General features: G+C 32.2%; 4 protein-coding genes across 4 annotated transcripts; 2 read left to right on the forward strand and 2 right to left on the reverse strand.

Moving 5' to 3' along the window:
• The first annotated feature begins 302 nt into the window (after window positions 1–302).
• Window positions 303–4,788, forward strand: LOC124934248 (serine/threonine-protein kinase STY13-like). The gene is made up of 3 exons (XM_047474749.1): window positions 303–470; window positions 2,381–3,354; window positions 4,240–4,788. The coding sequence occupies exons 2-3, from the start codon at window positions 2,459–2,461 to the stop codon at window positions 4,577–4,579; spliced, it is 1,236 nt and encodes a 411-aa protein (XP_047330705.1). The 5' UTR covers window positions 303–470; window positions 2,381–2,458; the 3' UTR covers window positions 4,580–4,788.
• Window positions 4,789–6,350: 1,562 nt separating this feature from the next.
• On the forward strand, window positions 6,351–7,056 carry LOC124936644 (30S ribosomal protein S17-like). The gene is made up of 2 exons (XM_047477157.1): window positions 6,351–6,597; window positions 6,694–7,056. Exons 1-2 carry the CDS (start codon window positions 6,436–6,438, stop codon window positions 6,847–6,849), a joined length of 318 nt encoding a protein of 105 aa, XP_047333113.1. The 5' UTR covers window positions 6,351–6,435; the 3' UTR covers window positions 6,850–7,056.
• Window positions 7,057–9,271: 2,215 nt separating this feature from the next.
• LOC124935483 (pentatricopeptide repeat-containing protein At4g31070, mitochondrial-like) lies at window positions 9,272–11,050 on the reverse strand. Its single transcript, XM_047475914.1, has one exon. The coding sequence runs from the start codon at window positions 11,048–11,050 to the stop codon at window positions 9,272–9,274; it is 1,779 nt and encodes a 592-aa protein (XP_047331870.1).
• A 1,079-nt stretch (window positions 11,051–12,129) lies between these two features.
• Window positions 12,130–13,856, reverse strand: LOC124934976 (pentatricopeptide repeat-containing protein At1g77405). Its single transcript, XM_047475452.1, has 2 exons — window positions 13,674–13,856; window positions 12,130–13,539 (listed from the first exon to the last, which is right to left on the reverse strand). The coding sequence occupies exon 2, from the start codon at window positions 13,530–13,532 to the stop codon at window positions 12,183–12,185; it is 1,350 nt and encodes a 449-aa protein (XP_047331408.1). The 5' UTR covers window positions 13,533–13,539; window positions 13,674–13,856; the 3' UTR covers window positions 12,130–12,182.
• Between the last annotated feature and the right edge of the window lie 97 nt (window positions 13,857–13,953).

Consider the following 13,953-nt stretch of genomic DNA (forward strand, 5'->3'; position numbering starts at 1 on the left):
CTTGCATGCAATGTTACAGCCTATCACCTTTAACGGCATCAATTGCGAACCCGACGTGGCATATTATTATTGGTGTTGTAACAAAACACAAAATACACATGTTTCTGTGGAGTGTTTCTCATCCTCATCATCTTGATCTTTATATTTGATCAAAACAAATCCAATGGCTTCAAATCATAGTCTCTAAATCCTCAATTATCTTACCGTTAATTTCGATGTCACGTGTACAATGGCGATGTTGGTCGTAATGAGTGACTGTACATAAGGTCTTCTTCCCGGTAAAAGGAACAAAGGGCTGCTATTTCATCAATCCCTCTCTCTCTCTCTATATATCTTTCTCTCTCTATGTTCATTCATAAGGGGGTTTAGGATTGTTCACAACTTCACTCATACGAATCGGGTCTCCGGTCATCCTCTTTGTTCAATCGCCGGCGTTGCTGAGTAGCTCTGGAAGTTGAATCTCGTGGTGGGTAAGTTACTTCAAACCTTATCAACCTGTAAGTTCTTGAGTTAAGATCATGAAGATATCTCTAATCAGTGCATTTCTTTGGTTCTGATCGATGGTTTTTATTACTTTATAGAATCTTATGTAGAAAGTATTTGTATGAATTTCTGTTAGTGAGCATCAAAATGTTTTCTTCTCGATTTGCGGTCAACCAATTGATTGATTTTGCAGTTGTTATCTTTAATGGGTGTATCTGTATTCTTTGATTCTCTTTGATTGAGTAGTTTGAAATGGGGGTTTTGCTATTTCAGAGGGTAAAGAAGGACAAGGGTTTGGTTCTGAATATTGTTTCTTAAGCAGATCATAGCAAAATATCTTTTTCTTTGATTCTCTTTAATTGAGTAGGTTGAAATGAGGGTTTTTCTATTTCAGAGGGTAAAGAAGGACAAGGGTTTGGTTCCTGATATTGTTTCTCAAGCAGATCATAGCAAAATATCTTTCTTTGATTCTCTTTAATTGAGTAGGTTGAAATGAGGGTTTTGATAGAGGACAAGGGTTTGGTTCCGAATATTGTTTTTCAGGTAGATCATAGAAAAATATCTGTTTCTTTGATTCTCTTTAATTGAGTAGGTTGAAATGAGGGTTTTGCTATTTCAAACAAAGGGTAAAGAAGGACAAGGGTTTGGTTCTGAATATTGTTTCTCAAGCAGATTATAGCAAAATATCTGTTTGTTTGATTCTCTTTAATTGAGTAGGTTGAAATGAGGGTTTTGCTATTTCAAACAGAGGGTAAAAAGGACAAAGGTTTGTTTCTGTATATTGTTTCTCAAGAAGATCATAGCGAAATATCTGTTTTTTATATTCTCTTTAATTGAGTAGGTTGAAATGAGGGTTTTTCTATTTCAATGAGAGGGTATAAACGACAAAGGTTTGTCTCCGAATATTGTTTCTCAAGCAAATCATAGCAAAATATCTGTTTTTTTATTCTCTTTAATTGAGTAGGCTGAAATGAGGGTTTTTCTATTTCAAACAGAGGGTATAAACGACAGGTTTGTTTCCGAATATTGTTTCTCAAGCAAATCATAGCGAAATATCTGTTTTTCTATTCTCTTTAATTGAGTATGTTGAAATGAGGGTTTTTTCTATTTCAAACAGAGGGTATGAACGACAAAGGTTTGTTTCCGAATATTGTTTCTCAAGCTAATCATAGCAAAATATCTTTTATTATTCTCTTTAATTGAGTAGGTTGAAATGAGTGTTTTTCTATTTCAAACAGAGGGTATAAACGACAAAGGTTTGTTTCCGAATATTGTTTCTCAAGCAAATCATAGCAAAATATTTGTTTTTTTATTCTCTTTAATTGAGTTGGTTGAAATGAGGGTTTTTCTATTTCAAACAGAGAGTATAAACGACAAAAGTTTGTTTCCGAATATTGTTTCTCAAGCAAATCATAGCAAAATATTTGTTTTTTTATTCTCTTTAATTGAGTAGGTTGAAATGAGGGTTTTTCTATTTCAAACAGAGAGTATAAACAACAAAAGTTTGTTTCCGAATATTGTTTCTCAAGCAAATCATAGCAAAATATCTGTTTTTATTCCCTTTAATTGAGTAGGTTGAAATGAGGATTTTTCTATTTCAAACAGAGGGTAATGACGGGCAAGGGTTTATGGTTCCATATATTGCTTCTCAAGCAGATTATACCAAAATATCTGTTTCTTCGATTCTCTTTAATTGAGTAGGTTGAAATGAGGGTTTTGCTATTTCAAACAGATGGTAAAGAAGGGCAAGGGTTTTTGGTTCCATATATTGTTTCTCAAGCAGATTATAGCAAAATACCTGTTTATTAATCTTTCTCCATGTTTGTATGAGAATCAAGTTGATTTGTATGTGAACTAGCATTGTCTGAACTAATTCAATCTGATGATATGACTGTAGGTTGAGTTATCGAACTTCAACTTTAATGCTAAAGGAATAAAGAAAGAATTTGAAGTTTGAACTTATTGATTGAAGAAAATGTTGGAGGGTCAGAAATTTACAGGAATGATAGATCTGAATAGCAACCCTGATAATTATGACCTTTCACAAGGATTTTATCATAAACTCGGTGAAGGATCCAACATGTCCATTGACAGTTTCGCGAGCTTGCAGATGAGCACTGGCGGAGGCTCTGTTGCAATGTCCATTGATAACAGTAGTGTTGGATCAAACAATTCAAACACACGCATATTAAACCATCAAGGATTAAAGCGTGTGAAAAACTATACTGCTGTCCAGAGTGTTAACCGTGGTAAAGTCTCACACGGACAAAGTGATGATGCCCTAGCCCAATCTTTGATGGATCCCCGGTTTCCTACTGAAGGGCTCGAGAATTTTGAGGAATGGACACTTGATTTAAGGAAACTGATTATGGGACCTGCTTTTGCACAGGGTGCTTTTGGGAAGCTGTACAAAGGTACTTATGATGGTGAAGATGTTGCTATTAAGCTTTTGGAGAAGCCGGAGAATAATCCAGAGACAGCCCAGGTAATGGAGCAACAGTTTCAGCAAGAGGTTATGATGCTGGCTACTTTAAAGCATCCAAATATTGTTCGTTTTATTGGCGGGTGTCGTAAGCCTTTGGTATGGTGTATTGTGACTGAATATGCTAGAGGAGGTTCGGTTAGGCAGTTTTTGGCAAAGAGGCAGAATCGGTCTGTGCCTTTGAGGTTGGCAGTTAAGCAGGCTTTGGATGTTGCAAGAGGAATGGCTTATGTGCATGGACTTGGATTGATCCATAGGGATCTTAAATCTGATAATCTTCTGATTTCTGCTGACAAATCAATTAAGATTGCAGATTTTGGTGTTGCTCGGATTGAGGTGCAGACTGAAGGAATGACACCTGAAACTGGAACATATCGTTGGATGGCCCCGTAAGTCTTGATTCTCTATATGCTAAACAGTTGTAGTTTATATATAGTTGCTAACACTTTTATATACCAATCTTCCTAGATCATTTAGCCATAATCCATACGAAAAACAACCAATAAATTTGTGAATTTGTCTGACCAGGTTTAGTTTTGAAACATAATCTCATTTAGATATTTTTTTTATCCCAATGTTTTCAAACTATATTGAAATCGTTGAATGACCCCTTTCCCCAAGCTCAAAAATAAAATCTTATAGAGAATGTATTTCATATGTACAATGCATCATCCTAAGGCTCATTTTGTGTGTTTTTCATGGTTAAACTTTGTTTTACTATGGGTACAAAAGGAAAATAAATGGTATTATGAGTTTTTAAAAGTCATCAATATGGTGATATCTGAAATTTGTCTATTTTCCTTGTATAAATGGGCTAAGACGAGTCTCTTGTTTAGAACTGCCTAGCCTTATAGATTTTTACTTGAATAATATGTTGTTGATGATGACCAGAATTGCTGGCTGGTTACCACCAAGGTATCCGATCTCCCTTTCTTACAAGTGCTTGTGGTTATTGCTCAATTTTCTTTGTATTTCATTATTTTTTTTTTATTTTTTTTGTAGTTGTAATGTGGCTTTACAAATACAACTTGTATGCTGGTTGGTTCTAGGCATCCTATATATTATTCCATTTGGAAACACATTTTAGATCCGGATTAGAGAAACCTTAATGTTTTTAATATGAGTCTCACATAGTTCTATTTTCAAACAATCTCATCAAGATGCTCACCCTTGGTAATTTGATGATTATCGAATCAACTCTTGTAGAAATAAGCGAACTATTGCAACATGATTTTAAAGGGTTCATATTTACATTATTGTCTGAAACTTTGCAGGGAGATGATCCAGCACAGACCATACTCTCAGAAAGTGGATGTTTACAGTTTTGGAATAGTCCTGTGGGAACTGATAACCGGACAGCTTCCTTTCCAGAACATGACAGCCGTCCAAGCTGCATTTGCTGTTGTGAATAAAGGCGTAAGGCCGAATATTCCCAATGAATGTCTTCCTGTTCTTCGCGATATCATGACCCGCTGCTGGGATACTGAACCAAATGTTAGACCACCTTTTATGGATGTGGTGAAGATGCTGGAGAATGCTGAGACTGAGATCATGACCAATGTTCGGAAAGCGCGGTTCAGATGCTGCATTAGCCAACCGATGACGATGGATTGAGTGTGGGAAGAAAAAGGGTATGGTATTTATTATGCGTAGCAAACCAACTATCAGTTTCGATTTCTTTTGCAGTAAGAGTACAGTGATAAAAAATTGCAAGTGTTATGGTTTTATTTTATCCTTTTGTTTTTATTTTGTGAATTAAAACTAAATTACTGATGGTTGAACTTGAAAGAGATTTTATCTATACATGATCCCTTTCTTTCCTATGTTATCTCTTCTGTTTTTCTTTTCTTTTTCCAAAATTTTACTTTCCTAATATATTTTTTAGATCAGGTTTGAATATAGGGTGTTTATTTTGATTTTCATTTCACTAAAATATCATACTTATTAGTTTTTTATTGAATTATTTTGAAAATATTTTTTTTTTTATTAAAAGTTAAGTTATTTGAATTTTTATTTGGTTAAATTATTATAATGTTTTTTTTGGTTTAAAGTTTTATAAAAATAAAATACAAATTTTTTTGATTGAGATTATAGTTATTTTGTTTTATTAAATTGTATCAAAATTTTGAAGACTTACCTTATAAATATTGAATTGACCTATTATATTTTTTTTTTGTTCATGATGCAAATGTGACAACTCCATATTAGGAATATGAGATTTTGTATGATATAACTGCTTGTAAATTCAACTTAGTCACTTTGGTCAATACACAAACTTAGGTATAAAATTTTATGTTTACATTTAAAATATTATTAAAATTTATATTTCCGTGTTTTTTTACAATTGTTAGGACTTGAATGTTGAATGATTATCATTATTATATTTTAATTGGATTATCTAAATAAAAAGAAATTGACTTATTTGCAGTGATCTTATTCGATCATTCATAATTTCGTGTAATCCACCTTTAGTATTAAGACACTTAGTTTATTGTTTTTTAAGAAATTTTGTAGGCGTTAATCTCTTAATTTTTATGAGCTTTTAATTATTTATCTTGTCATCCTAGATCCACAATCCATCCATCTCGATCGAAAATAATCAGAGATAAAAGAAAGAATCGGAATTTATTGATATATTTTTCAAAAAAATAAAAGATAAATCATTAATCGACTAAACTATTTTTCTTATGAGTACATGTTTCGCTTATACTACAAATTTTTGTTTGTCAAAAATTATTACTAAATAAATAAAAAAATGTATAGAAATAATTTAAAGTTTAACAAAATTAATCATAAATAATTAATGATTGATATTCTAATGATAAAAGATGATGATAATAAATAAATTTAAAAATAAATTTTTTATTTTTTTATTTTAAGAAATAGACTTATTTTCTGATCGATCACAATGTTATTATTATTACAACGTTTTAAAGAGTTTATTGTATTTATTGAGAACCTTTATTAGCGTTAATCTCTTCATCTTCGTGAACTTTTATTTATTATTTTTATACTAGTTTCACATTCCCATAATTTCAATCGAAAAAGAATATAGAGATAAAGAAATAATCGAAATTGATCTATATAATTTTATTACATCTTATAGTTAGAATTTATTCGAATATGTCATTCAATTAACTAAAATCCATTGACCGAAAGTTATTTATTATTTCTTATAAATCATTAATTTATTTTTTTTACTAAATAAATTAACATATTAATATGATTTTCAAAAGAAAAAAATATTGTAACTATGAAAAATGATGATAATAAATAAAATTGAAAATAATTAATTTAGTTTAGGCTTTTTTTATTATAATTGTGAAGAAAAAAAATACTAATAATGTATTAGAAAAGAAATAAAATATGAAATCGGCTACAGCTAGGGTTTCATATCATATCAGTATCCATCTACAGTCTACAAAGAGGAGGATTCAAAAATCTCTGCGACTGCGATTTAAGATAGAGAAATGAAACCTGTGGTGGGAATGGTTGTTTCAAACAAAATGCAGAAATCGGTTGTGGTCGCCGTCGACAGGCTGTTCCATCACAAGCTCTACAATCGTTACATCAAGCGCACCTCCAAATTCATGGCTCACGACGAGCAGAATCAGTGCAACATTGGTGATCATGTAAGTTCAAATACACGTATAATCTCATTTCATTTCATTTCATTTTGAATCAATCAATAGCTAGGGTTTTAAAAAACTAAATCGGCATGATTTCAGGTCAGATTAGATCCATCTAGGCCGTTGAGCAAACGTAAGAATTGGGTTGTTGCTGAAATACTGAAAAAGGCTCGAATTTATCGACCTATACCTGTTGGTGGTAAGGATATTGGTTCAAGCAGTCAAACAGATGTATCGCCGTCGTCAACCTCTTGAGGTTTTTCTTAAACTGCATTTCTCTCCATTCTCTTGCAGTATGTATACAGTGGTGAGCAAATGTATGATGAATTTATTAATCAATAAACTGTAGCATGTTCATCCTTGCTTGGTTATTGAATAGATTTTTGTGGTTATTACATGAAAACTATTGTTCATGTTAGTGATCTGATGATCAATTTCAGCATATATGGTGCAATTTTCTTAGATTTGAGATGCTCAAATTATCTTATGTTATGAATTTTTATCAACTTTGACATTGTTACATGATTAGGTAAAGGGTATGATAGTTACTAGTCTACTGTCATATTCTTACTTTGAACCCAAGTGGTTATAAGATAGCAAAATGATATCCCTCTTCTAGCCTAAATGCAAAAATAATGTGGATATCATTTACCTAGCCTCTTTGAGGTCCTGGTTTCGAGTGTGGTGTGTTTGCACTTTACAGGCGATGTGCTTAAACCGCAGGGATTAGTCGTGTAGTATCGGCACAATATTATAGTTTTGGGCTGATTCAACTTGTTTCAAAGCTAGACAGTGAGTTTTTAGGTCAAATGGAAAAATGGGTTGTAAGTTACTAGGGGTGAGAAGTCCAACCACACAACCTGATCAACCAAACCGAAAAACATTCGGATAAAGGGCCTAATATATAGTCTAGATTGAGTATAAGTTTGATTGATTATGGTGGATAGAGTGTACCCGAATTAACCAATCAGATTTGCGATCACCCATAGTTGTAGGCTGATTCAACTTGTTTCAAAGCTAGACAGCGAATTTTTAGGTCAACTGGAAAAATTTGTTGTAAGTTACTAGGGGTGAGAAGTCCAAACACTGAAGCTGAACCTAACCAAACCGGAAAACATATGAATATAGGGCCCGAAGACTAGATTGAGTATAAGTTTATTGATTATACTCTACCCGAATTAACAAATCAGATTTGCTACTGCTCATAGTTTATAATCAAAATTAGTTGTGTTTTAGTACATATTCATCTTGGGATGGATGAAAACTTTTACAGAGATAAACAAATTTGAAATTATTGGAACATGTAACAATTAGGCTTGGTATCGTTCATTAGTTATTGCTAGTTTATTCAATTGTACATTTAATCCACATAATATAAACTCTTAATAGTTGATTGAATTAGCCAAATAACGAGATTATTGGTATTTTTTCTCTTGAAGTTTGCAAGCAATTTTTAAATTGCTCCTTAAAATATATATTACTAATAAATAAAATTTAAAATATATCACTTTTGTTAAAAGAAAATTACAATTTTATTTTCAGCTTTTTTATTTTTTAAAATTTTATTTTATTTCAATTTTTTTATTTTGGTCATTTTATATAAAAATATTTTTTTTATTAAACAATAACATTTTATTATTATTTTTATTTATCAATAATAACATAATATTAAAAAATATATAGATATAATAAAATTATAAATTAAAATAATAAATATTCTTAACTAACATGATCAATTTGAGACTTATTTATTCTTATATAAAACAAAATCAAACATCTAATAAATAATTTCACAAAAATTTAAGAAAAAGCTAACAATTATCCTCTAAATAACATAAGCGTCCTTTGTCCAATCATTAATCAAACAAATATGATCAAGTGATTGTTGGATATATAAACCTTATAATATGTTAATTATTGTTATGATTTTGTAAAGAAAATTTACATATATACCAACCACCTTAATTTTACATTATTTTAATAAATAAATTTATTTAAAATTGTTATTATATTAAAAATATTACACTTGATTATATTTTTTTTTTATAGAATGCTGGTTTCACTTCTCCTTTATAATAGGGAGACTAATCCCTACGGGTTAAGTATTTAGTCTCGCAAACACATTTAATTTTACAAATATACCAACCAACTTAAATTTACATTTTATTAATGAACAAATTTATTTAAAAATGATATTATATTAAAAATATTATACTTGATCTTTTTTTTTTATAATATTAGGTCCGCTCCTCATTTGGAATGCCACTAATTCCCGCGGGTTAATACATAATCCGCATACACATTTAACTAGGCATAGAATTTGTTGTCGTCTGACGGGCTCAAACTCAGTACCTCAGAGAGGTTTGATATGAATATTCACTTCTTGTTGCCGCTAGTTTTAACATTTGAAAGGACTGTTTAATTAGTTTATAACATGTTATTTAATATCGGATATTGAAACAATTGTCAATTCGGGTTCTTTCGTATGAATGTACAATGTCAAACTTGTTCTTTCAAGTTCCTAAGAGAATCAACCCTAATCCAAATACTCAATTTCACCCACCCTAGTTACTTTTTATTATGAAGTTTTACTCCATTTTCTTATCAATGAAAGCTTGTAATAATAATCATTTTTGTTCATATTCATTACACTTTGTTACAAACAAAAGAAAGCATTTTAACAAATCCAACTAAATCCTTGACACTTCTTTAACCCTCTCAATCTCATACAATTCCTCAACTCTTCAACAGCTACCCAATTCCCCAATTCAGCATAAACCATACACAACAATGTATAAAAACTGCCATTTTCAGGTTCCAACTCGATAATCTTCTTTCCCAATCTTTCCGCAACCTCCAACCTTCCATAATCCTTACAAGCCAAAACCAAAGAACTCCATATCTTCATATTCGGTTCCATTCTCATTTTCTCGACTACCTCACAAGCTTCCTCCAAAAATCCTGCCTTTCCAAGAAGATCAACATAACACGCATAATGCTCCAATGTTAAGGTTATTTCACCCTCATTTGTCATTCTATCGAATAACTTCCTCCCCTCTTTAACTAGATCGACATGATTACACGCCGATAAAACAGACATATAAATGATCTCATCTGGTTTAACATCCATCTCGTTGTACAGAATCAAAGCTTGCTCTCCGTAACCATGTTGAGCGTAAGCCCCGATAATCGCGCTCCACGAGAAATTATCTTTTTCAATCATTTCGTCGAACACTTGTCTCGAATTTAAAAGAGACCCGCATTTTGAATACATGTTTATTAGCGAATTGTTTATAAAGAGGTGAAAACCGAACCCCATTTTCAATACCATACAATGGGAAACGCTGCCCCGGATTAAAATCGGGAGAGTCGAGCATGCGGAGAGAATTGCCAGCATGGTTACGGAATTAGGATTTATTCCCTTCATTAGCATTTGTTTGAAAAGAACAAACGTTTCTTCCACAGTTGTTTCCGATTGAGAATAGATTGATAGGATTGAACTCCATGTCACGATATCTTTATGTGTCGATCTGTTAAAGATTGATCTTGCTTGAGGGAAGAATTCAAGATGATTACCATACATGTTTATTAGAGATGATACAATAGTCGAATCCGAATCAAGACCAATTCTAATAGCATACGCATGAATCTGTTTCCCGTTTCTTATTGAACACGCGGGTAGGATTGCGATTAACGTAACTCGATTAGGTTTAATCTCTTCTTCTTCATTCAGCATTGTCCTAAAATAATCCAAAGCCATCATATACTTACCATCAGCTACACATCCTGAAATTACAGCAGTCCATGGAGCTTCATTACGGTTACTAACATCCATTGAATCAAACACTCGAATCGCCATATTCGAGTTTCGACATCTAAAGTATAAATCAATCAAGGAAGTGGAAACAAAAGACGAATCCGGATTCAAGTCACTTACAATCAATAGAGCATGAATCTCTCTTCCCAAGTTGAACGCATCACATCTAGCACATACAGATATAATACTAGCGATCAACTCGGGTTTCGGTTCATAACCATTGAAGAACATCTCCTTGAAGGTTTTAACCCCGTCGGGGAAATGACTGTTTTGGATGTACCCATTTATCATTGAGTTCCATGTGATGGTATCTCTTTCAGGCATTGTATCGAACATCTTGCGTGCGAATTGGATATTTTGAAATTTGACGTACATTGTGAGGAGAGAATTGGAAACAGTTGGATCTTGATCGGTTCCAGATTTGATAGAGAGGGAATGAAGCTGTAAACCATGATGATAATCATGAGAATGAGAAGAAGCTTTGATTATAGAAGGAAGGATGAATGAAATTGAAAACAGAGGTAGAAAAGGATGAATCTTTTCTCTAAAATGATTCAGAGTTTCTTCGTATAATCCCTTTAGCATCAAATCCTTGACTCCAAACGCAATCGCAGCGATCTGGGTCTTTGGCTGATACATCTCTTTGAATAAATAAGAGCGTTTGCGTTTACGTACAGTAGAGAAATCTCTATTAAGGATTTGAGAAGAGACAGTTAGAAATTCAAAAAAGATATATAAATATGTCAAATTTTATTTTAAATGATGTAATATATTAATTAAATAAATAACAAAAAATACTCTTTTAATATATATGAATTATAATTTAAAATATGAAATTGTTAATTAATAATACACTAAAGTAATTTGAATAAATTTAAATACTGCCATATTTACATCTAATTTAGTAATAAAAATATTTACATAATAATAATTTAAAAAAAAAATAATTATTAAAACAAAAATATAGAAGCTAAAGTTGATATATATATATATATATATATATATATATATATATATATATATATATATATATATATATATATATATATATATATATATATATTATATTTTTATTAATCATAAAATTAATTAATGTATTTCAAATGTGTATATAAATGAGGAGAAATTGTGATAAATTAGTTTGATAATTTGAAAGTATAAAAAAAATACCAAACTAAAAATAAAAAAATTCTGTGAGATAATTATATAAATTGATTTTTTTTTATAATATATTGTAATGCTATTAAAAAATTATATTATTGTCTAGAAATAATATTTAAAATTATAAATATATTAATTATGTTATAAATTTAATTGTGTTTATTAGTATTACGAAACTAAAACAAAAAAATCACATCGAGACAATTTCGATCGAATATTGCGGTACAGATTATAGTTGACATTTTCTTTTTTAAAACGGTAGATTCTACAACTTCTTCGGAGTGCGACTAATCCACCCGAATTAAGCATATAGTCCGCAAATCTATCCTATTGACATCTTATTCCCCACTAGTTCAAGAATCAAGCACCCGAACTAAACCAGAATCTAACTTGAAACTTACTTTTGGGTACCTGTCGTACCGACTCGCCTATTTGTCATCCGTAACTCTTGAGAAGAGATAAAAAAAGAGAGCAAAATCCTCTTGATAAAAGAATCTATAATGATACCAGACCTCAAATTTGAAGGAATTGATAAAGAATCTATAGTGATATAAATTATGAAAGTGAAAAGGAATCAAACCACAATCATAAATATGATTATCTAATCTTCTTATTGATGAACCATAATCGGTTTAACTTTCCTAACATAATCATATCTATTTCTTATACCATCTCCAATTTTCCGCCTTATTTCACCATCCAATAAATCCTCCTCTCCCGCTTCATCCAATACCTTGCAAACCAACTTAAACGTATCTTCTCTAGGAACCGAACCCCCCTTCACTAACTCAACAAGAAAATCTCTAGCCTCCAAAACCCTACCCGCTCTACACATAGCATGTATTATAGGAGTATAAGAACTCGAACTCGGTTCTTCTCCCATCGCTCTCAACATTTCAACCGCTTTATCAATCTCATTCACTGCACTATAATATCTAATAAACGAATTATAAGTAACTCTATTCGGAACACAATACATCTCCTCATTCTTCTCCTTCTCCTTCACCTTCTTCATATCATTGAACAATTCGAGTGCCCTCTCTATCCTATGAGTCTTGCAACAACCGTCGATCAAACAGTTATACGTTACTATATCAGGTATAAACCCTTTGAAAACCATAATGCGAAACAAGTGATTAGCTTCCCACATTCTCCTCCTAATAGCCTTCTTGCATCCAGTTTGCATAGCATGTTTACAGTAAGAACTGATGAGTATAGTGTATGTGAATGTATCTGGAGGGCATCTAAAACCGGGTAATTCCATCTGTTCTAATAAAAACTTGGCTTTTTTGAAATCCCCAACTCTACAAAGAGCGTGAATTATCGTATTGTATGAACAAACATCTGGTCTGCAGTAGAATTGTTTCATTCTGTAAAACGCGGTTAATGCTTCCGCGACTAACCCTTCTTCTCCTAGGACTTTTATCAAACAGGTTATGGTCATGGTTGTTACTAGTTTCCCTACCTTACTATCTTCTCTATCCGACATTTCTTTCAAGAAATTCCAAAGAGTGTTTAATCTGTTACCTTTAGCAAGAACGCAAGCCATATCTCTGCAGGTTCTTTCATTGTGTATGAATCCAAATCGATTCTCCAGCCAATAGAAGAACTCCAATGCCTTGTCCAAACCTAGCTTCACATTGTTAGGATCTCTATGAGCAGATGGACCGAGAACGAGGATACCTTTACGGATTCTCTTTGATTCTAGTTGAAGTTTCCTCTGCTTAATAGGTGTTCGGTGACGGAAGGTTTTCTGGCGGCCAATTGAACGAGATGATTGGAAGAAGAATCTAGGTATTGATTGAAGAACCTCGGAAACAGTATCGACAGTCCATGTTTGTGTAGGATTGACGATTGAAGCTGCTAATTTGGCGTCGAAAGGTCTGTTTTGAATTATAATTGTTAGAATTTGTTCGACTAGAGATGCGCTTTGCTGACGGAGTGGTCTTGTTGAGATCATTCCGTTTCTGTTAAGCAAAATTAGGTTAAGACTTGGAAATTCAATCTACTGAGTGAATAAGAGGTAACATAATCAATGAATGTGGTAAGCGATAATCGGAGAGATGAAATGATGTAACGAATTTGAGAGGATTTCGATTACCTTGAGAAATCTTATGACCTAAGTAGATCAATGGTGAAAGGATGTGCTTGAAAAGGACGCCGGAGAGAAGGTTTCCGGTAGCTGGAAGAGACGGCGATGGAGTCACAACTGCCGCCGGCGAGTTCAGGAGCTATAGCGAGATGAAGAAGAAGAGACAGCTTGTTTTTTTAGAAAGAGAACGGTTTTATTTTAATGGGTCTTAACCCGCTTTGGATCCAAGTTGTGTTACCTTTCATTTCACAAACAAATCATTTATAATTATTTTTTTTAATAACTTTTA

Source organism: Impatiens glandulifera, chromosome 4 (genome assembly GCF_907164915.1).
Source record: "Impatiens glandulifera chromosome 4, dImpGla2.1, whole genome shotgun sequence".
NCBI classification, from domain to species: domain Eukaryota; kingdom Viridiplantae; phylum Streptophyta; class Magnoliopsida; order Ericales; family Balsaminaceae; genus Impatiens; species Impatiens glandulifera.

Excerpts from the sequence above, each read along its gene's own strand:
- LOC124934248 (XM_047474749.1), top strand. The coding sequence starts at position 2,459 with ATGTTGGAGGGTCAGAAATTTACAGGAATGATAGATCTGAATAGCAAC. Across the intron at positions 3,355-4,239 it reads ACATATCGTTGGATGGCCCC|GGAGATGATCCAGCACAGAC; the intron begins GTAAGTCTTGAT and ends GAAACTTTGCAG.
- LOC124936644 (XM_047477157.1), top strand. The coding sequence starts at position 6,436 with ATGAAACCTGTGGTGGGAATGGTTGTTTCAAACAAAATGCAGAAATCG. Across the intron at positions 6,598-6,693 it reads AGTGCAACATTGGTGATCAT|GTCAGATTAGATCCATCTAG; the intron begins GTAAGTTCAAAT and ends GCATGATTTCAG.
- LOC124935483 (XM_047475914.1), bottom strand. The coding sequence starts at position 11,050 with ATGTATCAGCCAAAGACCCAGATCGCTGCGATTGCGTTTGGAGTCAAG.
- LOC124934976 (XM_047475452.1), bottom strand. The coding sequence starts at position 13,532 with ATGATCTCAACAAGACCACTCCGTCAGCAAAGCGCATCTCTAGTCGAA.